A 26,660-nucleotide genomic window follows, 5' to 3' on the forward strand; every position below is an offset into this window, starting at 1 on the left:
AATTCAGCAAATTCATCAAAAGTGCTAGAAGTTAAACTGTATTACAGTGATTAAAGAGCAAATTATGTTGAAATTATTTTAAAAACAACTTTAAATATAAAATTCAAAAATTTTTAGAAGGGAACCTCCACGTCTCCAATAATCCTGGTAAGAGAACAACAATCTCTGAAAGCTTAGCAGGAAATTTCATATGCATGAGAGAAATGACTGTGCTTATACCAATTAAAAGTGAATTTTTACAAAAATGTTACCAGAGAAACCTGAAATTGGATTTATTCCACCCATCATTATCTTGTAAAGCACTATCCACATTATCAAATTTCTGACTACTGACAAATGCTGCATATGTTAAAACAGATGAGACCACTGGCATATTTCATCTTTTCATGCCAAGGCTTAAAACTACAATGCAGCTGCTGTAGCAAAAAAAAACCCCTGTGAACTGCAAAAAAATATTGCCTTGTCAGATTCTTCAAATTAACTGCAAAACTTCAGTAACTGTAGAAATTGCCAAAACATTTTAATTTCATTGTAGAACCTGCCAAAAAACAGTACAAATCCTGGCTATGCAATTCAAAGAACGATTATCTGATACTGTCAGGGCATTCAGTGGCAAGCATGTTTCACTCACACAGTGGTCTTTCACGGCTTGGTAATGCTGCACCATTAACTGTGCTCAAGGTAACATATTGTCAGGCAGGTGATGAAAGTGCCATTTCCTCCATCAATGTAGATAGTTGGGGATCTGACGTTTTTTCTGATACTGACTTCAGAACTGCTTCAGGACAATTATTTGCAGTATAATACTGCTCTTTCATAGGAAAACAAAGAAAAAAAATCCATCCATCCACAGTTAGAAGCTGAACTAAAATGTTAAAACCAGCACCTATTTCTTAAATATAATTAGTGTCCCTAGACCTGCAGCTTTAGGACACTGTCACACTATCTGGCAGCTCTGCACAACACCTACAGTCACCATTTCAAACAAGCTGGAAGTACAAATTGGCAATGGTGTAGGCCAGGCCAACAGGATGCCTTCCAGTTCCCCCAACACTTTTCAAACCAAAAGCAGTGCTTGCAAAATTGCAAACAGATTCAAGTTCAGTAACTTTCTGCAGCAACACGTTAATGAAGTTTTCTCTGCATGGATACCAAAGTAGACACACTACAGAATGAAGAACCTCAGCAGTATGTTTTCCACAAAGGAAAGTTTTCAGGGAATTCACATGTAATCAGTAAGTCAATTTTTAAGTGATCTTGATCCATCTGCAAATTCTAAACCCCTTACAGCTGGTGATGAGACAGGAGAAAATGAGAATAATTTAAAATTTCAGAGTATAATAAAAATAGACTGTCCTCATAAAAGCTGGCAATAAAAGCAAAATTAAGGCTAAGAGAGCAACACCTGCAGTATATAAATAAATTCTACCAGAAATTCTACCACCTAAGTTATTTCATTACAAGAGGCCTATAAGAAAGAAATACAGGAGCATGTAATCATACATTATATGAAGCACGAAAGAGAAATGAAAACTTTCCTTTTTTTCCAAACTAATTTAAAATAATTATACTTTGCTTATGATATAAATGTCATCATACTATGCGGTGATCCATCCTGGAGAGGATGGGCTGTGGGCCAACCATGCAGCAAATAACAACATTAGACCCTGGACACTACAAAGCTAAGATGAGAAATCTCTAGTAAGGTTATGGTGAGAAGTGAAGGAGAAGAAAAAGATGATGGGAACATTACGCAGATTAAGTTATTCCTTATAAGATTATGTTCTGAACCCTGCCGTCTGATTAGTTAATCTTGTGCTCCACATAAGGTATTGTTTCTGTTTCTCTCTGTTCATTGGTTCCCTGCCCTCAGATAATGTCTATATAAGGCTGTGTTCATGCCTTTTGGGGGTCTTCTAAAGGAGCTATGTACATCTGTGCTGTTTATGCTTTGTGTTGTGACCTTGCGTGCCTCCTTTTATCTCCATTAAAGCTTCCCATTTCTAGCCCCTTAGTCATTCCCATCCCTTGTTTTATTTTATTGCCACACTCCCAGCTGATTCCATCCCGGGGCTGCACATGCCAGCAGCAACAAGGGCTCATCCAACATGAGATGCAACAATACTATATTACAAATGCTTTCAAAGTCAAGTCATTTTTTTCTGCATTAACTGCAAATAAATCTGAACTTACCTCCCAAAGTGCTTTGAAGTCCTTCTGCTCAATTCGAAGGAGTTCACTATGTTCCCTGGTAACAATGGTAGCATGGCGAGGAGTGTTATCCAGAATGGACTCTCCAAAGGCAGTTCCTATTCCAAGAGTGCATATCGTCACAGCATCCTTTGATTCAAAAAAAAGGACACATTAAATGTTTCAGGATGTTTTGAGAGTTTTTGTGTCTTATTTTTAATAGCACTGCCTTGAGATCCTTTTGCAATCTACTTAGAAAGAAATTTAATTTAAGCATCATCAACAAAAAAATCAATATTCTTTTAAAACAATATGGGAAGCTTTAACATAGAAACAAGTGGGACTTCTATTCTCTATATTTCTATATCTATTTCTATATCAGTTGAATTAGACATTTCTGAATGCAAATCTGAGAACACAAGAATCACTTTCATCTTTACAGAAACCTGTGATCTCTGTTAATCTACCTCTAAACACCGCTGATGATGAGATCTTTAGAAATGTCAGAGATGATGAGAAGGTAACTAGAATCAGAAACGCAATCTTGGAAAAGAAACTTCTGTCCTTCACAAGCTACTCTCATGAGAAAGAAAATTCACCTGTTATGTTTTCTGTTCTGAAAACGTAACTTTCAATTATAATATCCTCTTGTATTTATATTGCGTTTCTCTATTATACAAGCAATGCGCTTGTACTGTTGAACCAACTTTTGGCCCTTCTGCTGAAAATGCCAGCAAATCTTTCAATTGTTAATGGATGCTTCTCAATCAACTACCAGACCAAAAAAAAAAAAAACTTTTCACATAAATCAGGGATTTCAAGAAAACTATCAAATTTCAAACAACCTGGAAAAAACAGATCCATGTACAGAGCCATAAGAAGGTCCCAAACAAGCAGCAAAGTCCACTTCAAAGGAGTCTATATGAGCACATGCCATTCTAAATGATGTCTAAATGAATCTCCCTTGGCCAGGAACTCCTCTGTAGTAGTTCCAATAAAAATTTTGAGCTACTGCAGACCAAACAAGTAGCCATTAAACAACTTGCTTGAATCAAGATCTTTAGATACATGTTCTATTTTCAGCTCAAAAGTTGCTTTGTTCCTCATCACAGGCTTGAAGCTGAACACTCACATGTCTTTTTTCTGAGATGAGCCTTATCTGATGGTCTGTTAAGTAATTTTAAAAATTAGCCATAGCATAAAAAATTTAAAATCATACAAACTGTACTTAACAAAGGAAAAATATTGCATATGCACACAGAGAATTACAAATAAACATATAAAAACACATGCTACCTTTACTTGATACAACATGAGAAGTCTAGTTTAATTCTAAAATGTAGGATTCATGCAAAATCAAAGCAGAAACGTTTGTTATCCTCGTGGCTGATAATCCAGGAGAGATGCATGAATGTGTTTCAGCACCATTTTCTGTTTTCAGAATTGCCCTGCTTTTCTTTCATGCATGGAATAAGTCATAATAGGCAAATATTATTAATATAAAGTTAGTAGCTTTGTAATTGCAATACACAGACAAAAGCCCATAATAGTCCAGTTCCCTGAACCATAGCAAATTGCTCTTACACAGATGTTACCATATAAAATTGTGTTCAGGAAAACAAAATCACTTATGTCTCAGAGAAGATCTAGGAAAAATTTACCAACTGTCAGAAATAAATTTTCAAGGAAGGAAAATAAGAACAGATTTTCTTTAACAGAAAGAATAGTCAGGAATGAGCACCTTGGCACCTAAATAGAACCCTCTACAAACAGACTGTAATACAGTTTATACACTGAAATCTGCCTTCCCAAGCTTACATTTCAGAGCTGAAACACTCTATGCATGGTACAATACTCACAATGGCATTCAAAGGATCTACAAAGAAAATGAGGTTACTGCTCATACAAAATTTGATCTCCAGATATACAATACTTTATTCTCAATCCTATTCAGAAAGTTCAGATAAAAGAGCTCTGTTCAGGACAGGACAGCCAAACAGCCTGGCCTAAAAGAAACTTTTCCTGTAGGTAGATCATATATATTGTTTACATCTTCTAACTTCTCACTCACTCCCCTCCTTTCAAAAAATAAAACTCATTTTAAACATTTCACCTTCTCTGACTGTTTACAACCCTAAAGAATAATCTTTAATGACAGAACAGACATGAGAAGCAAAAAGGATAATTGTTGGTTAAGAAACTATAAGATAACTTCTGATGAGGCATTTAAGCTTAAGAAATAAATTAAAACTGTGGAGTGTTAGGTCAAGAGGCTGGAATGGTCCTATCTACATTCATTAAAGGAAAATCCAGGCTTCCATCCAATGCCTTGTTAAGGATGACCTTAACAAGAGGCTAGATGGAGCTAAAGAATAAAGTAGCTATTTATTAAAAGGGCTCCATGGACACACCTTGGGCAGTACAAGAGCCCAGCCAGGGCTACACCCAAAACGAACCAAAATGGTCACAAAATGGACAACCGGTCACGAGGTCTCTCACTTTTATAAGTTCTAGTCCATTGGCATATTGGAGGTATTTGTCCAGTTATAGCTTTAAGTTATGAAGTCCCATCCTTCTAGTTTTCCTCTCTTCAGTCCACCTTGTTTATGCTCTCGGGCCTGAAATTTGGATCAGTTGTCCTTGGTCCCAAGCTAGAGGAGGAATTGTTTTTTCTAGCTACTCTGTGAAGAGAGCTTACCATCCCTTAATATGAAGCTCAGAACTACACACTAAAGCAGTACAGACTCTGAAAAATATAAAAGCTAAAACCTAATGCATCACATCAAGTTATCAAGTTCTTTCAGATTTTTTCCCCAGCCATCACAGTTCTCCACAGAAATGCAGTTTCACAGCCCACTGGGGTGCAGACCTATATGCCTTCTTCGAGGCTTCAGAGCCCCATTTTCTCGCTACCCCTTGTTTATACATCTCCAGCCTCCTGGGGAATCAGGTGTGTTTCCTATTATGCCTGTTAACCTTACACTCAAGAATCTCCTGCTGTTCAGTGAAGACTTCAGGAGGACTGCTGGCAGCTCAAAACTCCCTGTTTGCTGTTCCCCTCTGCAATCCCAGAAGCAGCAGGGTGTTCTAGTGGCTGGTAACCAGCTAACATTCACACAGCTATTTAAAAGGCAGTATTAGAGACTTAGAAAGATGAGATTGCTGCCATTTCTATCTGTCCTCTGTACACACTATAAAACAGTAGCATTCAAATCAGAGGCTGCTTGTGTATTCAGTTTCACTGACTCTTACTGCCACATGAGACACATGCAGGGAATGCATTCTTAAGCCTTTCCCTCACCCCCCCCCCCATCAATCCAAAATATTATTGAATTTGCCACACCATTTTAATGGAATGGATGAGAATCAGAAAGAAGGCTCTGCTTTATTCCCTTCCCCATCATCTCAAGGATCATCCTGTATCCCTCCTCCTTGACTTGTGACCTTCAGTTTCTCAACCTGGCAAACAGAATTTTTGTGTGTAAATAATATCCCGGTGTCGGAAAGAGAAATGAAGAAAACAGAGAAAGACATTACTAGTCCTAGACTCAAAGGGATTGGGGACATTCCTTTGAAAGTTTAGCTTGATCAACATTTTGAGTTTACAAGGGAGCTGATGTAGCTAGATTGTTTTTGATTTCATCATTTTCTTACACCTTGCATCTTTATCTCATCTGTCAATCTGTATCACTCTAGAACGTCGTACTATCTCTATGTTTAACAGGAGTTTTGCCAAAGCTGGCATTTTGAGACGCTTGCTTATTATTACTTTGACACAGTTCAGTTTGTCCTCAGTAAAAATTTCCTTTTATAACAGAGAAACCAAGGATATACATGAAAGTAAACTATGAAGTAATTTTTCTGTTCCCTTACCCTCACTTCAGTGTTCCAGCCATTCAGACAAGAAGTCCATATCAAAATATTTCTAACAATAACACAGAAATACCTTCTGAACACACTAAAACTGCAATTTGCAAACATGTTAAGCCACCCTCTTTACACAAGACAAGGTTATTTACTTAAAGAAGGCATTATGCTTCTACAAAAACTGTGAGCAGCTTCTCTTTAAGTACCTAATTAAAATATGTATGGTTCAGATTAACTGTACTGTAATACTACATTCAAAAAAGCTACCTGCAATGTCTTAGATGTTTTCCTACATCACCTGACAGAAAAAGTGAAATTATTTTTCTATATTAACTTCCAATAAGCAAAGTTCAAAATCAAAATTAGCACAACCACAACACAGGAGCTCAGCATGAGCCAACACACTGCTGCTCAGCTTAGTACATTAGTTCAGCTAATCTCTGTGTTACAATGGGTAAAGCAGTTCTCATGTTCAAACTAAATAATTTTAAACTAGCTTAGGCATATTTATACTACTAACTACAGTACAAACCTATGTCACAACTTCACAAAGGTTATCTCCAAAATACATAATGACATTTACATGCTGAAAGCAGTATTGAACTACTGTGTTTAAATCCCTTTCCTTGCTGCCACTTCATCTTATCAGACACCTCCTTTGTCCTCAGTTTCAAAGAGCTGTGAAATTCTTCCATTTCTTACATGAACATCTGAACCTCTTTCTTTACAGTCATTCTTCTCAGCAACCCCACTAACTTATTTGGCTTTTCATCCCCAGCCCTCTGCATCTTCTTACAGCTGACACTGCTGTACCATCCAAGCACTCACAGCTCCTCCTTTACAGCTTTTATAAAACAGGCTAATTGTTTTTTAAGTCAATGCTCTATGTTAAATTTGGTCTGTTTTTAAAAACTGACCAGCATAAAAAACTCCATCATAACATAGGCAAGATAAGCTGGCAACACGTGCCGGCACACATTATAATTCAGCTGGCAAAATAGAGAAAAAAACCCCAGAAGATCAAATTGCTATTTGGTCTTTGTCTTTTTCCTTTTCATTCCATCATAGATTATCAGAAAAACCTTTGGGGTAAAAGGCTCTGAATCTGATTCAGAAAATCACAGTGTTGCAGAATCTGACAACATCGTAACACTGATGTCATAATGCATTTATTCCCAGCTTTATTCTGAGACATCGCCAACAGTCATCCTTAGACTGTCCAGCTTCAAAACAGAGTTCAAAAATGAAACATACACAAGGCAATTTGTCAGCAATGTATTTAAGACAACACCAAACCAGGAATATCCCTAAGAGAAACTTCTATTACTAAATATCTCAACATTGGGTAGACAACAGTGCCAAATAAAAATGAAAGTCAGAATCTGATCATAACTGAGGGCAAAGACCTCTTTCTGATATATTCTATAGAGGCTGACTTTTCTGTTTATTTTGAAGGTAACTTAACAATATTTTTCTATGACTTTTAAGAACTGTATTTATCAGGGTGTTTGTTACAAACAAGTTGAGGCAAGACCAAAGCAGTTCATTACAGTTACCTCTGGAATTCACAGTGAGACGTTTTCACCCTAGAAAAAGTCCTCTTCGATCTCTTCTTGATTGTTGAATGCTCAGAAAAAATCCATTAATAGTTTTCACAGACAGCAGACTCCACTCAGGATGTACTGGATGAGTAATCCTGTCAAATCCCTGTAGCCATTCCAACGGCATATGAAATTACCAGCACATTTTACCAGCTCGGTGGGACAAAACTAACATTAACAGCAAAATTTTCTCTGGCCAAACTCTTTAAACAGGTGTGTATGTTAAATAGCCGAACACGATTTACGAAGCGTCCATTGCAGCACTGAACACTGCCCGCGCCCGGGTTTGCTCTGTGTTCCAACGCTGCCCTCTCGTGACAGAACACAGCTTTGCAGGCAGAAAGGATTTTTGCAAACCAGTGGGAAAGCGAGGCTTTATGAGGTCCTAAATATCTGTGTCTGTCTCTATTAAAGTCCTTAAAACAACAGATGTAAAAGTTCCTGTTATTATAATATCAAATAATAGCTAACGTCAATATTTCTATTTACATGAATTCTCAACTTGGTCATAATCAGTATTACTGATATTTTCTGAGAGAAATCACAGGTGTCTACATTAGTAAGCTACTGTGCAACAAGAATGTGTATGAATTAATACCTCACTAGCTACACTGAAGTCTTGATCCATTAGTACCTTGAGATTTAATTTCTAGTGCAAGACATTTCCCTACATGACTCTGTAGGAACAAAGACTATTAAGACATTTTTAGTAGGGACCAGGTGCACAATAACTTACTGCACTTCTCATGGGAGAAAGCTATCAATCACCAAAAGTGACTGCACAGAGAAGTAGCACATGGTAGCTGGTACACAATGCATTAATTCCTAGGCTTGATAAAATTTAAGTTTCCCAAGCACACAGATAACACGCCTAGCAAAATGGGACTCATATTTTTAATCAAGAGAATTGATTTTCTGTATTTACATTAACACTGTAGGCATCATCATATAATCATAGGCTAATTCAAGCTGCAAGAAAACTCAGGAGTTCATATAAACCCTCCTGTTTATCTGAAGTATTAAACAGTGTCCATAAAATTTCACATTTTAACCAACAGGAACCTAAATACCAAGTTAGCTTTCCTTCTACTAGGAAAGACAGAATAATCCTGTACTTTTACATGAGTCTACAAACTTCTAAACTCAGGTAAACACCAGCATCTGTCCTGCTCTGCTGGAAGTTTCTCATTAGCATCAGTGCCATTTATGGTATAATAGTAACAGCAGAGCAATTAGTCATTATTATGACTTTGCAAAGGACCTTTGCTCCTGGGTGATGTGATTGGAAAATGTGCTCCAAGTACCCCTACGCCTTAAGCACTGGTCATCCATCCCCAGCTGGGAGCACAACGCTGTCAACTGAGTGTGCCAGGGCTGCCCTGACAGCAATACAACACTGTATTGTTGTACAAATATATACAAACCCATCATCTGGGTTTGTAGTGAGCACAGTAGGCAGGGAGTGCTAGCAAGTATTTCAGTTTCAAGAATGGCTGGTACCAGGCCAACAAAAAAGTACAGGCAAGACTGTACAGGAACTACATCTAGGAGCTACAGGCAGGAGAGTGAGAAGGAGACCAAGAATGGACAAGGAGGGGCATGGTATAAACCCCAAGCTGGAGCAAAACCAGAGAAAATGTTGGACTCAAATAATATTTAGGAGTCCCCACACATGAAAGTTATTCAGACAGGAATGGTAAATGCATGGGCTGCCATGTTTTTGGCAGTGAGGCTATATTCTAGGACAGCTAGGCAGTGGTAAGAATTCAGTTCATTGTTCACGTGAGAAGGAAATGTGAGGTAAGAAATAACTGCAGAATATAATTTCTAGAACTAGAATCACATGAATTGTAATTCAACAGCTTCCTACTGGCAGGAAAATGAACTTAACCTGAACAAGCAGAAAAAAATATTTACATTATATTCATTAAGAAAGTAAAGTGTTCCATACTCCATCTAATGGAACAAATCAACACTCCAAAGAGATTCTTAATTTAACATCCAGATTGTGCAGATGTGTTACTTTCTGAGTAAAGAGCATTGATTCTTCACAACAGTGTAGTGCCATCTTTTGGCAAACACTGGAAAATCCTGATTGCTTTAGACATCCACAGAAAAGGGTCTCATAAGAGCCCAGTACTGTTCCAAATTGTGACAATACCAGTGACAGCCAGGCCATGCCAAGAATTGCTCAAATTAAGCTAATTATACTCTCAATCAATCTCTACTTAGTACAGTGAAGAGGCTGCTAAAAATAATATGAAAGAAGTTCCTTTTGCATCTACCATTCTACTGCAGGAAATAGAGAGACCCAGTACTCACACACTGCCCTGACTTGCATTCTGACCCAATTGCAATGGTGATGCGATGCTCAACAAAGCGAAAAAAATCCAATTTCTGCTATGAGCAAAAAACTTTCCTCAATCAGCCAAACTTTGGGCAAAGAATACACCACCACAAACCCCCCCTACACATGCTCTTTTCAGTCCAGGTGGGGAAAATGGGTAGCAGTCTCTGTAAGGTCCTGGATAGCTATACTAATGCAAAGGCACAACGAGTCCCTTATCAGAGGTACAACCCCATGGGACATCATGGGACAATCACTGGTCTCAAACATGGGGGCAGGGAAGGGACAAGATGCCTTCCCAGAAGACTAAGCTCACAGCAACAGGTGCATGACATTAGACAACATGGATGGGAGACTCTAAAAGTATCTCATCCCTTTAGATTTTTATTTACTCTAAATTTTATAAATCCAGGAGCACCATGATACTGAGAAACCACTTTAAATTTGGGGAGAATTTGACTTGTTCGTCTGTTTCTTAACACTGACTAGGTATTACCTACAGGCTTCTTGTCCAACATGGCAGCAGTTCCAATAGTCTGCTATTACTACACCACTTCCCCATTCCTGCAGTGGAGACTGCATTATGCTGTTATTAGACTGCATTGCTAGTGGGTTCACTTTGAACTTCCTGAAGAAGAACTGAATTAAATATTTCTAGAGAATGAATTAACAACTCTCCAATCTAGCACTACTGGAAAAGACAGAGGAGACTTGTTTCGCATTGAAAGCTAGATCATTTTCAGAGCATTACTCTTCAGTTTCTTGTAATCAATGGTATGATTTGCCTTCCTTAGACTAAGGACAACTAAGACTAAAAGAGACTCAGAGAAACATATACATCCTTGTGATATGACAAAATGTCTGTATAGAATGTGTTGTTACCTACCTCACCATAAATTTTATTCTTTCTTTGTACTACTGACCAGATGGTTGCATTTTACCTGGTGGTTGCTTGTATCAGACACCTTCACATCCAGTGATCCTGTCAGGACAGCATACCAATTCGTCCCAATATCACCCTGACGGAATACTGGAGAGATGAAATCTTGTCAATAAGAGTTATCTTAGCAACAGTAATAAACATTTTCTCACATATTACTGCAATACTGCAGTCACTGCTGGCACCATCCAATTTGCTATATGAGATTACTTATTTACAATTACAGTAATACTTCCAGTGACACTGGAAAGCACATATTTTAGTAAACTAGTCAATACACTATGGAAACAATGAAAGCATAGAACTGCTTCACTCTTCTCCCCAGTTTGCTTCTGTTCTACTGTTCTCTTAGTTAATTAACCAACCAAAGAAACAAAACAAACAAGGAAAGTTTTTCAGAACAATGTCCCTTTGAAATTCACAATCATCCAGTGCAGACACAGCTACCAATGAATTGAACAGCGACTGCAAGACTTTGATGTCCAGGCATTCCAACTGTGTGATTACAGAGCATCAAAATCCCTCTTACTCTAAGTAAATTTCAGTGCTGCATGCCAGATTTACCTGAGGTGTTTCTGAGACTTTACTAATACCACAGGTTTTCATCAGCTGTTCCCCTGGTATGCATTCCCATCACAAGACTAACACTTATTTCCATCTCAGCTTCACAGACCAAGCACAGGTGTGCACCTACATCAGGCCCACGGGCTGCCAGTGCAGGCACAGAGCTGCTGCACCTCTCAGCAGTTTGCAGCTCTGCAGGTCTGGCTTGTGCCAGGGAGCCTGGAAACCACACACTATCAGTGATGTGCTGCTGACACACCTTTGCCCCTGGCAGCACAAAGCACTGGCAAAAGCAATCAATAACACATTTACAGGAGAAGAATGAGGCTTAAGTCCAATGACTGGCTTGTAATCTTTCAACAGAACAGTGGTAGAGTCCTACATCCTACTGTATGCCCTGTTACCATAGATTCACTACACACTGTGTTTGTAGAGCAAGCAGCACTTTAGTCCTGCCTTGCCCCATGACTGTGACTGTAAACATTCCACTGATTCTGCTCTCATGAATCTCCCACAGACAATCACAGTCTAACCCGCAAGTTTATCTACATAAAATACATAATCCTATGAAACTGTCTTACATGTGATTCCTTTTTCCAGATTTTCATAATATCCACAGAGACATATCTGCTGGAGAAGGTTTGGATGAAATTTCTCAAAAGCTTTTACTTCTTTCAGTCGTGTGACTATTATATCTACATCTTCACTAGAACGTTCCAAAGGCCTGCAAGAAAACAAAACACAAGGGCTTAATCAGAGAAATATCTCCACCTGCATGCACTGAACTTAAAAATGTTTGCATTAAATATCACACCATAATATAAACAAATTAAAATGCATTTTACGACTACATAATAAACTCCTTCCAAGACATCCTAACAACTGCCCTTTATCAACTTGAACATGATTCTTATAATTTCAACACAGGCAGCATCCAGAAGCCCACACAGCACCAAAGTCTCAATGCAGCATCACTGTACAAGTATATATGATGATACAGTCCTAATACTAAAGATCTTAGAATAATTAATAGCTTTAGGTTTGTAAGAAAACATAACAAACAGATATCCAAACACACAAGAGGTCCATGGAATCAGTGCCCAAAACAAATGTTCTCTATGTGGCTAAATGGAAAGCATTAGATACCAACAGTAACTCTTACATCCAGGCTTCTCTTCTGCATTTTACTGACTATAAACTGACTTTCCTCTTCTCACTTTCAAGGAAGAAGGAAACCTTTAATACGTATATTGTCTTCCATGAAGTGTCTGTATCTTAATGTTGGACAAATTAAATATGCATGCAAGAATCTTAATTTTTCATCAGTAACACTCATGAATTTTAATTCCAATATTTAAAATATTTTAAACATTTGACAGCAACACCTTTTAAAAAAAGCAAGATTTCAAGGAAAATAAAATTGCAGAACGCTCTACAACAAAGCAGCATGTAGACCAGCAGTTGAGCAGGTTCAGCATACTACTACATATTTATGAAAATAAAGTGAATTAGCTCCATAACACACTTTAAATGTGATTATCAAATATTATGAATCAGCAGATAAGCCAAACACTAGCTGACAGCATTAGAAAAAGAATTATAACAGACTACATGCAAACCACTAAGGACAGAAAGAAACAGAATTTTCCTAGGACGTCATACTCAATCAGATGAAGAAATTATTCATGTATAAAGACATAACAGAAAGAGAGATAACTGCTAGTAATCATTAAGCTTATTACTCACTCAAATGTTGCTAGTTAATTTTTCTGACAAAAATGTCCTTTCCACCAATGGATGGGCTTATAATGAACAGAAGTCAGATAGCTACAATGAGCGAAGGCTAAGTTCACAAATACATATCTTTATTCACCTTATTGTTATATTAACAGTGTAAGCACTCCCTCCAACAAGATTTTTTAAAGATTCCTCTTTGAAATCAAAGACTTTAAGGAATCCAAATCTTTGTCTCTGAAGAAACCCAGATGCTACTTGCATTGAATCTCAGTATCTCATCTTTCTTATTAAATTATGTCAAGGAGTGATTAAATCTCTATTCTTGTTTATACTCCAATTTACCCTTATTAACTACAGATGAGAATAATAATTCTCTGGTGTATGCACTTGCTTCTACATCACAGTGACATTCTCTTACCACTTCAAACTACAATCAACTACAATAGCTCTCTTTTGAAATATTTCATGTAAGATTTTCACCCATTTCTTTTTTTCTCGACTGTGCACTAGCTGGCAAGTATTAATAAGCATTAACTCTCTTGTAAAAATCCTTTTAAGAAGATTAGGAGGTGCAGCTTGCAGGCAGATTCAAAATCTACTTATACAAGATCCCTACCCAACTACACTAACTCTTGAAACACTAACTACCTTAATTTACAGACTCTCAAAAAAACCAGCAAAACCCAACAACTCAAAAAGGTGAGATCATTCTCAGAAAATCATCCAGTTCAAGATTCAGCTGTTTGGTTAAGATAATTAATTCTTATTCATAAAAATTAACAAGGATTCAACTTGTCTGACAACAAGATGCCTTTGGATTTTTTTCAGAGGTCCTGGGAAATGTCCTCAGTGTTAAGGAGTAAGGAATTACCAACAGGTTTCCCAAGGTGAGATGGCCCTTAGGAGCACATGAAATTCTGTCTGTGGACAATTTCAGACTGCAGTGTAATAGTAGTATTAGTAGCGCTCAAACTCATTTCTACTAAGTGTTCATAATCTATAGCAATGAATCTGGTTTCAAAAGCCAAGTATTAGTTACTGAGAAAAATGTACCATGGCAGCATTAACTGCTTTTCCACAGGACTGCAAAACTCAGGCAAAGTTTGACCATTTTCTACAAAGCATCTTTTAATAAAATTATCATCATGGTAACTTACAATTATCATTAACTTGACATTAATTATCATTAACTTAACATTAATCTATTTATGATGCCAAATTTTGTTTTCTGTTTCCTAAGTACAAGCTCCCTAACCTGGAACATAAACAGTCTGGACAGAACAACATAAATTTATTTCTTCATCATAGCTATCTTACTGTAAACTTGTTTTTGTAAAGCATAGTTTGGAGTAATACTTAAACAGCTAGTGTTATAATACAGTCCTTAGACAATTAATGACTCAATCTATTAATAGAAAAGTACTACTGCTGGCAGATGGAGAATTATTCAAGCTTTATTTTCACTGCAATCACACTTTAAAAAGTCAATGGTATTAATCCAAAAAGGAACCATTCCCCAGAACACAAAGATATGCTACAAAAGTCAATCCCAAGGAATATCCCTACACTCCCAACATGGCTCCAAAAGCTCCTGGAAAGACCTTTCCAGATACCTCATCAGATTACCTATAGACAGCTCTCTGTGATCACCACTGTTGTTCAATCTCACCGAGCTTGGCCCTCCTCTGCTGAACTCCTGCTGCTGCAGATTTATTTCTGTTCTGCTCTGTTGTATTGATGCTGATGCTACTAAGTATCCCTTCACTGCTGATGCTGCAGAGTTACAATCTCATATCCATGAGCAAACAAAGTCAAAAAACACATTTCAGTGGGTCTTCAGCTACCACTTCATTTTCTGCTAAAGCAGAAAATTGTCCTGTACCCAGTTCTGAAATCTCAAGACCAATGTATGGAATTAGGATCATAGGTTAATCTAAAAATATGAACAAATATATTAAATCAATTAAGTTTCTCCAGCTCTCATTTGATAGATGTATGAGCTGGAGTAAAAGCATTTTAAGGCAAGTGAAGCATCTCCCCCCTAGACCACCCCACTCAAAATAAATTTTAAGTCAAACTGTGCGGACATCTCATTTCACTGCAGCCAAAGCCAAGGGGGCACTTTAAAAGTTGCAAAGCAAAGCTACCAAATAAATTATTAGGAAAGGATGAAAAGCAAGAGTAATTTATTTTCACCACCCTACAAGCCTTTCTGCTTTGTTTGACCCCAAAATGCCTTCTTATTTATATTACTAATTTGCCTCTTCAGAGCATGGTAAGTTATTAGCTGGCAGTAATGTTTTCACACAAGACATCATCTATCTTCTGCTTCTTCAATACAACACCCCAGCATACATATACAAGTGATAGCATCAATGCTAGTTACATATTTCTATTAAATTATGTCAATAAGAGATTGATTTTACCCCTCCTTATTTGGATGTGAAGATTTCAGGAGCATATTTTATAGAGACAAAACAATTTTCTTGACAATGTCTGCTTGACTAGCTATGAAAGGCAATTATTAAGAAAATCTGCCCCAAGTCTATCCTCATAAGGCTGTTAAGCTCAACATGAGTGCTGGCAGCCCTGAAAGCCAGCCACATCCTGGGCAGGATCAAAAGCAGCATGGCCAGCAGGTCCAGGGAGACGATTCTCCCCTTCTGCTCTGCTCTCATGAGACCCCATGTGGAGCCCTGCACTCAGCTCTGCAACCCCCAACATAATAAGGACATGAACATGCTGAAGCAAGTCCAGAAGGGAAGCATGAAGGTGACGAGAGGGCTGGAGCTCCTCTCCTATGAACATAGGCTGAGAGAGAAGGCTCCAAGGAGATTTTAGAGCACCTTCCAGTACCTAAAGGGGCCTACAAGAAAGCTGGAGAAGGACAAGACATGTAGTGACAGGTCAATGGGCAATGGCTTTAAACTGCAAGAGGGTAGGCTGAAATTGGATATTAGGAATACATTTCAAATTCTGAGGGTGCTGAGGCACAGGAACAGAGACACTATGGATGCTCCATCCCTCGCAATGTTCAAGGCCAGGTTGGCCAGGGCCCTGAGCAACCTGGTCCAGTGGAAGCTGCCCCTGCCCATGGCAAGAGGGGTTGGAATGAGACAATCTAAGGTCCCCTCCAACCCAAGCCATTCTATAATTCTTCTTGAATTTTTAAATGTAAACTACTCAAGTTCAAAGTTCAAATACAGATAGAGGATAACTGTTACAATTCTTCACATACACAACCTGGGCAAAGTATTTCTGCTCACATGTAATATACATAGCTCTATAAAAGAACCTATTTTGATTAATTATTTTTAAGATTAAGTATTTGAATGTTTATGTAGGATGTTACGAAAGACTTGTTAACCTAGAAGAAAGAAACAAGTTGGAGTTTTTTAATTTGCTTTTGTTAACTTAATCTAGCTATAAACTATTACTTTCTGTTACCATATGTCCTTTTCTTTAGGTTCTTTCTCATAGTGGGTTTGACATTTGAGAAAAAAAAAAAAACGAACAGATGTGGTTTTACCTTCTTTGACAAGATGCCTCTAGCAGTTTAAAATGTTTATTTCTATTAAATGTGTTCAAAAACCTGAATCGTGCTCCAACTGAATGAAAGCATTGAATTCCCTTCCCTTGATCTTGTTAACTTTTTAAAACAGCAGTATTTCAATTCAGACAGCAATGAACAGCCCACGAAAGATGAGCAGATGGATCTATTTCTTCCACTGTTGAGACTGTAGAAAACAGCTAAAACACTAGAACAGACAAGTAAAACTAGTTCATCGCTGGGTTAAAACCAAAGCATCAATGCAAAGATGCAAAGGCAAACTCTATGAGCTGGAAAGTACCAGTAACCTCTACCATGGGCTATTTAATGAATTAATAGTACTTTAAAATATATTCAGCTGTGAAACATGAGCAAGTAGACAGCACCAAGGAATGTCAATTAAAACCAGATCATTTCGGTACTTTCTCCTGTCCTTTCTTCTGCCCTTTCCTGACATGCAGAAAAACAATGCTGTAGGACGCAGAAAAATACCAGCACCAACACAGCATCTTCCCTTAGCGAGAGCAGTTCAATACTGCAACCCTCTCCTCCACACAATGCTGTAAGGAACTTTGACTTTTCATTTCTCTTTGAGAAAGGAAAGTTTAAGAGTGGAATACCAGGGATCTATCGAAGCATTTTAGACCTTTAGTAAGCCACTTAAATGCTAACAATAAATGAAGTTACTTTTAATCTGAAGTACTTTCCACATAAGGGTTTACTTCAATGGCAACAAAAGATAATTAACTTCCACCAAGAGTACTTTTCACTTTTTACAGTGGTATTACCAAATCTGTTTTCAACACTCACAATTCAGATCCTCTTTCCCTTGTCATGGGAAAAGCCTCATCATGAGGCTTTTAAACAATAATCACATTACTATTCTTTTCTCTTGAATGTCATTTTAAGAGATTTTGGGATTCCAACTCTCATCTCCTCTGACAAAGAGGAAAAAGAATTTTAGTTAAAAACTGTTTCCTAGGATTCTTACACACCTAAATAATTCTGGAGTTTAGATTTAAAAAAAAAAAAAAAGGCAACACAAAATTGCCTGTGCTTAGTTTTCAGTTAATTACTACTGTCACCTACACTCAGAATCCCTGGGACAATCTCTCAGATCCTGTACATAAGGTACAAGAAACACTGTAGATAATCCTGCTCTACACAGGTACGGAATGGCCAGCCAGTTAAATGCAGACTGACTGGCTGCCAGCCGCAGGCAGACAGAATTTGTTAGAGTGGAGTTCTGTCTTCTTTAGTGAGGACAAAAGGAAGGCAAATATAGGGGACTCTCCTTTACCTACCTCATTATCATATTTATCAATTAAATCATTTTGATCAATACACTGAAAAATTATTGGAGAGTTAAACAGAGCAATCAAGTGTGCTCATTTCTTTACATACCCTCATGTATCAATTATACATCCTTCCAAAAGATGAATTCTTAGATCTGTATATACAGTGGAATGGCAAAAGATGTATTTATTAACTGGTTATATTCATAAAGATTTCTCTCAAGTTAAAAAGACACTACCTGAACAATATAGATCTAGTAGCAATTAGACTCTTTTCCACCTTCATTTGCTGTCTACAAAGACAGAATAATTCAAGAGAAATCAAAATACAGAATTACACTCCTTACTTTGCGAGAATCTTTATGAATTACAGATGCTTTGTAATCAAGATGTGACTAAATCTTATTGAATTAAACATCCAAATTTCATAAACATAAACTGGAGCTCAGGGCAGTTAAAATTCCATTTGATAGAAGTAAATCCAGATGAAATTACATTAACCAGCACTGCAGCTTCATAATAAACATTGAAAGCACTTTAATATGAAGACAGACTCTGAGATACACTGCAAATGAAATCTGTAATTGAACAATATGCAAGTGATGATATCCCTCAATTCAAACTCTGGCCACCACTATTCACCAACACCACCATGCCAAATGCACCTTTCCTGATTTAGGATCTGCATTGTAACAGCTAGTGGAAATTTAAAATTTACAGCAATAATGGAATAAGTTTTACAGATTTACATTTGCATGCATTTTGACAACTGACAAATTCAAAGATGAAAGGGAAAGTCAGTTCAGGAAACATTCATGGATATTGATAAAGCTGCAGAAATAGAAACTGATCATGCCAAATACAGAGCAGAAAATACAGCACAAAGGAAGTATCATTAGAATTATGAGCTTTGTTAAATGCAGCAAATTGTAAGATGCAGACAAAAACAGATGTCATGCTAGATAAGAAAAATACTTGTAATTGGAAAATATCTGGTGAACACCTGACTTTGAGGGCACAATTTCAATTCGCTGGTTTGCTGGTTTTTTAATTCCTTTTGCTGGAATATAGAGTTTTGTTATAAAAGAAATTTAATCTGCTCAGACTATAGGATTTTAGAGATCAAATCCTAATAACACGTCAGAAAGAAGTCAGGCAACGAGAGTTTAAACATGTTTCCAGTATCATCTGATGAAAGAGAAAACCTATAGGTGTACATGTAGCATACCAATCATGCAGCCACTTCACAAGACTACCAAGTAAATTTGAATGTATCATGTCCTAACTGTCCAATGTGCACATACTGCCTTGCTCTGCTGGCTATGACAATGTTTACACACACTGTGTGTAACTTACTGCAATCACACGTAATAAATAGAAGCTGATACTGCAAATTGTAAACCAGAGAGCAAAAATAAAACAGCTTGCTTAAAATACAACTCCAGCTCTCAGTAGGATTTAATTCACATATCTGATGAAATGCACAGACCTACAAACAATTATTTTGGTTTTTCTAAGAAAACATGGAAAGGAAAAGGCTTTTTTATTATTCATCAAAGACTGCACCTTTGCACTGAACTAGAAAATGAGGCGCATGATGTGGAAAGATAACTCTGTTATTCATCGCTCTCAGAAGACTGCACCCTCACAGGAGTGCTGGAAAGCACTTGGGCTGTGTCTGTACAGCTCTGAGTTTCCACATCCACTGCAGTGCCTTCTGCTGCTATATCCCCACACAGACTCAATCCAAGCACATACCAGCTTAGTCACACAGCACACAGAGAGAAAACACGAAGCACAAAAGCCAACCGGAACTGCAGTGCATGTCCATGATTTTGTTCAGATGCAAACTACATGAAAATGGGGATATTCCTATGGATTTGTAACAAATAAAAAGCAAGGGAGGAATTTATATAGAAGACAGTGTAAGTTTCACCAATTGCACAAAAATATATTTTAAAATAAAATAGCGTCATAATGCAACTGTATTCATAATATTGCCTGATTATAAATTTATATCCCGTTATCTTTGACATAACTAAAGATTATAGTGGATGACAAGCATTTTCTCTATTTTTTCTACAACAATTCTCTCAGAATATCAATTCTTTATTCTAGCCTATTGTATGTTCACAAGGGATCCCTTGTTTACTCTAAGCAAACAAAGCTTGTATCTCAAATATATGTTACACTGAACTAAAAAACCAAATCCTGATTCAAATATGTTGCTGTTATGTAGCTTCAATCTGAATTTACATTCAAATCTGTGGGAGGAACAGGTCTGAGATACTACCCAGTATGTACTATTTCAGATTTTTTAAACATAAATGATGCAAGACTAACAAGAATGACAAGGTTATAAAGACTCAGTATGTACCAGAAGTCCTTGAAAAGCCCATTCCTATTTAAATAATCTATAAGTCATTAGGCAAAGATCATAACATTCTTAGCACAACAGGCCAGTGAAGTTACATGCTTTGCCCCGTGATCCACTCCTCCAGTCTGTTAAGGCACTGAAGGTTACATTTAATTCAGAGAAACACCAGCTGCCATAGCCAGGTATGAAATCCTGGGATCTCTAGCCGTTGTGCATGCTGTACATCCCCAATAGCTTGTATCTGAATCCAATTAAAACTACTAAGTGAATTCATAAATGGGACCAGATTTAGAGAAATAATAGTTACATAAAAAATACTTTGTCTACCATTCAGTAAAGACACCATCAACATGTAAATTTCCTGTTCAGATGGCTTTTTGTGTAAAAGAACACATGAGAATAGAGAAGATATTCTTCCTAAGTTAACTGTACACACATGCATAAATCAGTGATCCTCTTTAAATTATGTGCAGACATACAGCAGAAAAGTGCTAAGATTAGAGGGGTACTTCTGCTGCCTAAGAAATCAGCGTAAGGCAACTATTACTTCAAATGTAAAAGGACTGGTTTTCTCAAGAGAAAAATTACTCATATGTCCAGGTATAACCAGGATGTACAGTTGCTCACTGTTGATCTCTCCTGCAAAAATTAAATATTCTTGATAGAGCACAGTGTTCTGAAATTTTCCTTACCTTTACACTTGTAACTTTATATATAAATACTGTCCCATGTATTTGATTTTTAAGTGTGGATCTTTGACTTGTGGCCAGTAACTACACACGGAAGATGCATGGACAAAGCACTGGTTGTCCCAGCCCACAGTACCCTACATAGTAATAACATTTCTTCTGTAACATTTTGGCAGTTCTCCATTTTTATATGTGCTCTAATTTTAAATGTTAGTAGTTCCACTTTGACACATGATTTGGGGAAAAACCTGAAGAACAAACAAAAAATACATTCATTTCTATACATGATGTATTTTGCTATTTCCATTTTGATTTTTTTCCACATAATTATATTGCATAATCCATATTTTAATTTATTTCAATTATCTTTGTTGAGGGTCACTTAACTTTCTAAAGCATACCAGTTTTAGAACTGTTTTTCTCCTGGAAATATATTAATTGACTTGAACATATTAAAACTCTATTTATTATTTCGTAAAAACACATGGTACTCTATAGAGAATTTACTCATTAAATGGTCCCATATTCACAGAATTCACACTTGGGATAGAAAATGCTATACAATTTTTAAAAGGTTTAAAATACATAGACATTGATAATAATTCAAATTACTGCACTGGTAAGATTATCTATAGAAAATAAATACACTTTAGAAACACAAGTGTGTAAGTTAATTAAAAACACTATGTTTTTACGTGGAAAAACAGAATAAAATGCATATGTGTACTAGCTATAATCACAAAGCAGAGCATAGCAGAGATAAGGAAAAAACCTACAATCGTTCATGTTATGGGTTTCTCCTACATATAGGCTGCCTTCTGGGAAAGGGTAAGGCATAATTCTTAAGAACACTTGGAACTGATTCCTTCCACTCCATAAGTTGGTGCTACTAGCTTACTCCAAGTAACAAAAAGTGAAAGTTTCACCTTAATAGCTCTAATGAAATTTGTGTTACAGAAAGGGTCAGCTTATTAATTATGACAGAGAGATTTCTAAGTTAAATGTCAGACATATGCTTACTAAATACATTGTCTACTCCCCAAGGCTACGTACTTCATTAAGCCCTGAATTTGAGTTCACAGTTTGAATCCCAGAGTGTACTGCATGTAGGAAAACAGAAACAAAAGGATCACCAATCTAAAAGTACTGGGACTCATACTCTCCTTCACATCCGCTAGACGTCAGTTTACAGAGAGGCCTCACTTTGGCTCTTAGCTAGATTACCATCAACAGTTCTGCTTGTATTTACTTTATGAGTGCTTTCAACGTTTATAAACGTTATTTGATCTCTAAGAGGTCACGTGTTGCAGAGGAGGATCAGTGTCTGTGGCAGGTGTCTAGAGTGTCTAACCCAGAAGTTCCATTGACTTACGGTTTGCTACCTGGACTGTTAAGGAAAACCTAATAGTAAGTGCAGTCCTACAAGACTAATAGTTACCTGAAAAGGGGAGAAACTATGAGAAGGGGAAGGTCCCCTCTATGTGCACAAAGGGTTCTCCCCACAGCACAGCCCCAAATTATGCCACCTGTCAAAAGCTGGCTCAGGATTCTCAGCTAACTGCCATGCACCACGCAAGGGAATTCTCTCTGATAGCTTTCTTTTGAGCTCCACAGGTTATCTGTGGTCTACATTTTTGTTAACTAAATTCCTAGACCACAGGAGACACAGTGAGTGTTCAGCCATTAAATGACTTCTGAACTAATCCAAGAATCAAAGCTATGAATACAGCAAAGGGCGTTCAAACCACCCTCCACGCGACTCGACATTGCGAGACTCAGGGCTGCAGCACGCGAGAGAAAGCACCGCAGAGAATTTCTAACGCTACTTTTTTAATAACAATAATTTGCCCCTATTTTTGGCAGCGCGCACACCAGCTCTGAGCACACGTCAGCCAGCCGTGCCTGCCGCCCGCGCGGTGCCGCCGCCCGCCTGCACCTGACCCACAGCCCGGGGACAGCCGCGGGCCCCGGGCCGCCGCAGCGGGGACCAGAGGGACTCGTCCTTTCCCGTCCGCTCTGCGACGCTGCTGGGCGGGGGCTGTGCGGCCGCTGCGGGAGTGGGCGCGGTGTGCGGAGCGGAGGGGAGGCAGCGGCTGGGGCGCCGTGGGGGCAGGTGAGGGCGGACGAGGGCAGGATGCAGCGGGTCTGCCATGGCCGATACGGCGGGGGGTCCCCGTCTGGCAGCCCCAGGCCCTCTCCCCGCCGGAGCTCCCCCTCCTCCACCACGTGCAGTATCTTCCCGGCGGGGAGCAGCATTCCCTGTGGGGACTGCCTGTCCCCTCCGCTGCCCGGAGTATTTCTAGCTCTCATCCTTGCCCGCCGCCCTGGCTTCCCCCAGGCGTTTTCCTTCCCACCTGCACGCTCCTTATGTAAGGCAGGATCTGATGGAGAGCGGGGATGGGGGGGTGTCAGCGCAGACACACACACATACATTCACATGCAGCCACACAGCATCCCTCCGCAGCGGCTCCTGGGAAGATGCCGATACCTTTTATCCAGGCACGCGATCCACTCGCCGGAGGACGAGGAATGGGAGGCGTGAGCGGCGACCATGTTGGACCGGGATCAGGTTGCCGTGCACCCGGCTGGCGGCGGCTCTCCCCGCCCGCGCGCCGGTCGGTCGGTCCGTCCGTCCGTCCTCGCTCCCTCCCTGCGCGCACGGCGCGATGGGCTCGCCCAGGCCCCGCCGCAGCGGCCGAGCTGGGCCGCCCGCCGCCCTCACGGGTTCCGACCTGCGGCGGCCGAGATACCCGGCCCCGCTTCAGTACAGCCGGCAGGGAGCGGCCCAGGGAGGGGGCGGAAAGAAGTCACTCCCCTCCTAAAAGGTGGATTCCCTGAGCTCCTCAGTGCCCGCACCTGAACCCGGCTTAGTGATCCCTCCCCTCGCTTCACCTTGACTTGGTTTCAATTGGAGGGGCAACACAAGCGTTGTAATTGCCATAAGCAGCTCAGGAGTATTTCATCGGCGCTCCAGAGCACTGTCCCGTCCCCCCGCCCCCAGTAATAAATGCACAGCGGGTGAGTGAAAGGAAGGTGCAGTCCGCATTTCAGGATTTTTCCTGGACCCTTCCTCCAGTCCGCTGTCATCTCCCATGAAACTATGTGCTAAGCTCTCATTTCTTGTACGTGAAAAATGAGCTGGGCAGCACAGCCTGTGAAGAGGATTTGGCACTTGGAAGGAACCCAACACATAGCATGAGAAGGGTGAGTTTAGTGTACAGTGAAACACGCCCACACCCTTCTGTTGTGTGTGTGTGGCCTGCAAGGTGCAGGGCTTTTAATGATACTCATGTGTATGTGATTTTAAAACTGATGATGAAAGGAAGGAATTATGAAAGGAAGGAAGAACAGCAGTTCTCTCTGCTTTGTAAATTTTACATTAAATATTTCCAGTGAAATATTTTTCTATAGATTGTTTCAGGTTCTAGATAGTATCTTCCAAGTAATCAGTTTATGAGCATGAGCTTCCACTTACAGTCAACACAAATTGCCTTGAGTACCTTTTGAGAAGGGTAGGAGGCTCTACGAATCTCAGCTGGATGTTTGGGGTTACAGATAGATGATAGCAGAGTAAAACTCAAAAGCGTGCCTTCCTTCAGGCTCATAACTCCCCTGTGCTCTACAGTGTGGGGACAAATTATTAATTCCAATGGTGATCATATGCCAGTGCCTTTCAGATTTCTCCATGGGCTATGTTCTCTACCCTCTGTTGTGATTTCTTTGGTTGTACCAAGTAATTTTTTTAAATACATGTGCTACTTCATATTTCACATCTGCCTTTTAGTTGGTTGCCTTGCTGCCACAGCTTCTTTAGCACTTTAAAAGAAATAACTTTTAACATTGGGATACTGAACAGTATGATGAAAAATCTAAGGAAATGTATCTAAAGATCCCTTTTGCTAAATGGATACAACTAAGAAATTGTCATAGCAGAGGAGAATGTCACAAAAGGCAATTCTTTCCTTTTACCTCAAAAAAAGAAAATTAAAGTACATGCCAGAGGAATAGAAGAGGCTTCCAGTTAGTGAGATCAAAGCTGCAGCTCTTCCTTTGCTATCGTCCATGGGGGAGAAAAAAAGATAATATTTTGCATCTAAGTAATCAATCTACTTGAGGAAAATCAATGCTATTCATTTGCCAATATGCAAGTGTTTGAGAGCCAGTAAAAACAGAGCTTGAAAGGTAAGCAGCTCTAAATTCTCAATCAAATTAATGATTTATAACACAGTGCGTACATGACAGATGAATCAATTAAACTCCCTAAATTTTTACTTCTGTTATAAAACGTTAACATTCACCAGAGCCGCGCCCCGGCCCGGCCGCCAGAGGGCAGCCGAGCGGCGCCGCCTTCCTTCGGGAGCGGGGCGGCCGGGAGAGAACGGCGGGAGCGGGGCCGGGAGAGAACGGCGGGAGCGGGGCCGGGAGAGAACGGCGGGAGCGGGGCCGGGAACGGCGGGAGCGGGGCCGGGAACGGCGGGAGCGGGGCCGGGAACGGGAGGAGAGGGGCCGGGAACGGGAGGAGAGGGGCCGGGAACGGCGGGAGCGGGGCCGGGAACGGGAGGAGGGGGGCCGGGAACGGCGGGAGCGGGGCCGGGAACGGGAGGAGGGGGGCCGGGAACGGCGTTAGCGGGGCCGGGAACGGGCGGTGCTCGGAGCGATTTCCAGCAGTGCCGCTTCTCAAAACCCACGTCGGTGCCGTGACCCTGCCCTTGGCCCAGCAACTGCCCTGGGACAGCGCTCTGTATTTAGCAGTACTTAGGCTTCCAAGGAACGCAGTGCGCGTCGGCAAAAAGGGGATACTGCTCACGTACTTGGCCGTGGGCAGACACCCCTCAAAGATGGATATCTTTTTGTGGAGTAACCATTAAAATAGACTTTAACACATTATGGATTGTGTAAGTTAGACATGCCCAGAGTGAGCCAGGAACCTTGCCTGCATCCATACTTCATTCGGAAGTGTCCCAATTAGAGAACAATTAGAGCAAGACAGTCAAAATTAACTCTGGCGTTTGTATTATGAGTAATCATGTAGCTTTCTAATTAAGACACCAGTGAAACTTCTCAGAGAAACTTAGCAAGGAATAAATGTTTGAGTAGTTCAGATATTAGCCTGTGTCAACCAAAGAGTCTCCAAACTGCATAGAAATGTCACAAGCTCCTGACTATTGAAATCAGAAATTCCTGACCGCAGGACAGTCCATTTTCTCTTGAAATGAAAAGTACCAAATAAGCATCATATATCTCACATGACAAGTCAAATAGAATACAGATTCTCCTGTGACTCTTAAGAATTCAGACCATAACAAGCCTAGGAAATGTAATTTCAGAGTACTGGCCTTATGTTAATGGGATCAAGTGCCCACTCCCTTGTGACAACATATACTAGAATGAAAATGCTAAAGCACACTTCATTAGTTTATACCCTGTACCTCCTCCTGCTGCCTCACAGTGCTCATTCTTAAACTATGCACTTGTATGAAAAAATATTATTAAAAAATGTATT

The 26,660-nt window shown here is 39.5% G+C and overlaps 1 protein-coding gene across 3 annotated transcripts in view; it reads right to left on the bottom strand.

The window, feature by feature from the left end:
- RAPGEF4 (Rap guanine nucleotide exchange factor 4) overlaps positions 1 to 23,916 on the bottom strand; it is a 142,788-nt gene extending 118,872 nt beyond the window's left edge. For all 3 annotated transcript variants that reach the window (XM_059475808.1, XM_059475807.1, XM_059475806.1), the window contains exons 1-4: positions 23,646 to 23,916; positions 12,091 to 12,233; positions 10,947 to 11,035; positions 2,194 to 2,340 (exon numbers count right to left, since the gene is read on the bottom strand). In XM_059475808.1, the coding sequence (XP_059331791.1) occupies positions 2,194 to 2,340; positions 10,947 to 11,035; positions 12,091 to 12,233; positions 23,646 to 23,710 (444 nt within the window). In that variant the 5' untranslated portion in view covers positions 23,711 to 23,916. The remainder of the gene's footprint in view (positions 1 to 2,193; positions 2,341 to 10,946; positions 11,036 to 12,090; positions 12,234 to 23,645) is intronic.
- Positions 23,917 to 26,660: the final 2,744 nt, after the last annotated feature.

The sequence above is a fragment of the Ammospiza nelsoni genome, chromosome 7 (genome assembly GCF_027579445.1).
Source record: "Ammospiza nelsoni isolate bAmmNel1 chromosome 7, bAmmNel1.pri, whole genome shotgun sequence".
NCBI lineage: Eukaryota > Metazoa > Chordata > Aves > Passeriformes > Passerellidae > Ammospiza > Ammospiza nelsoni.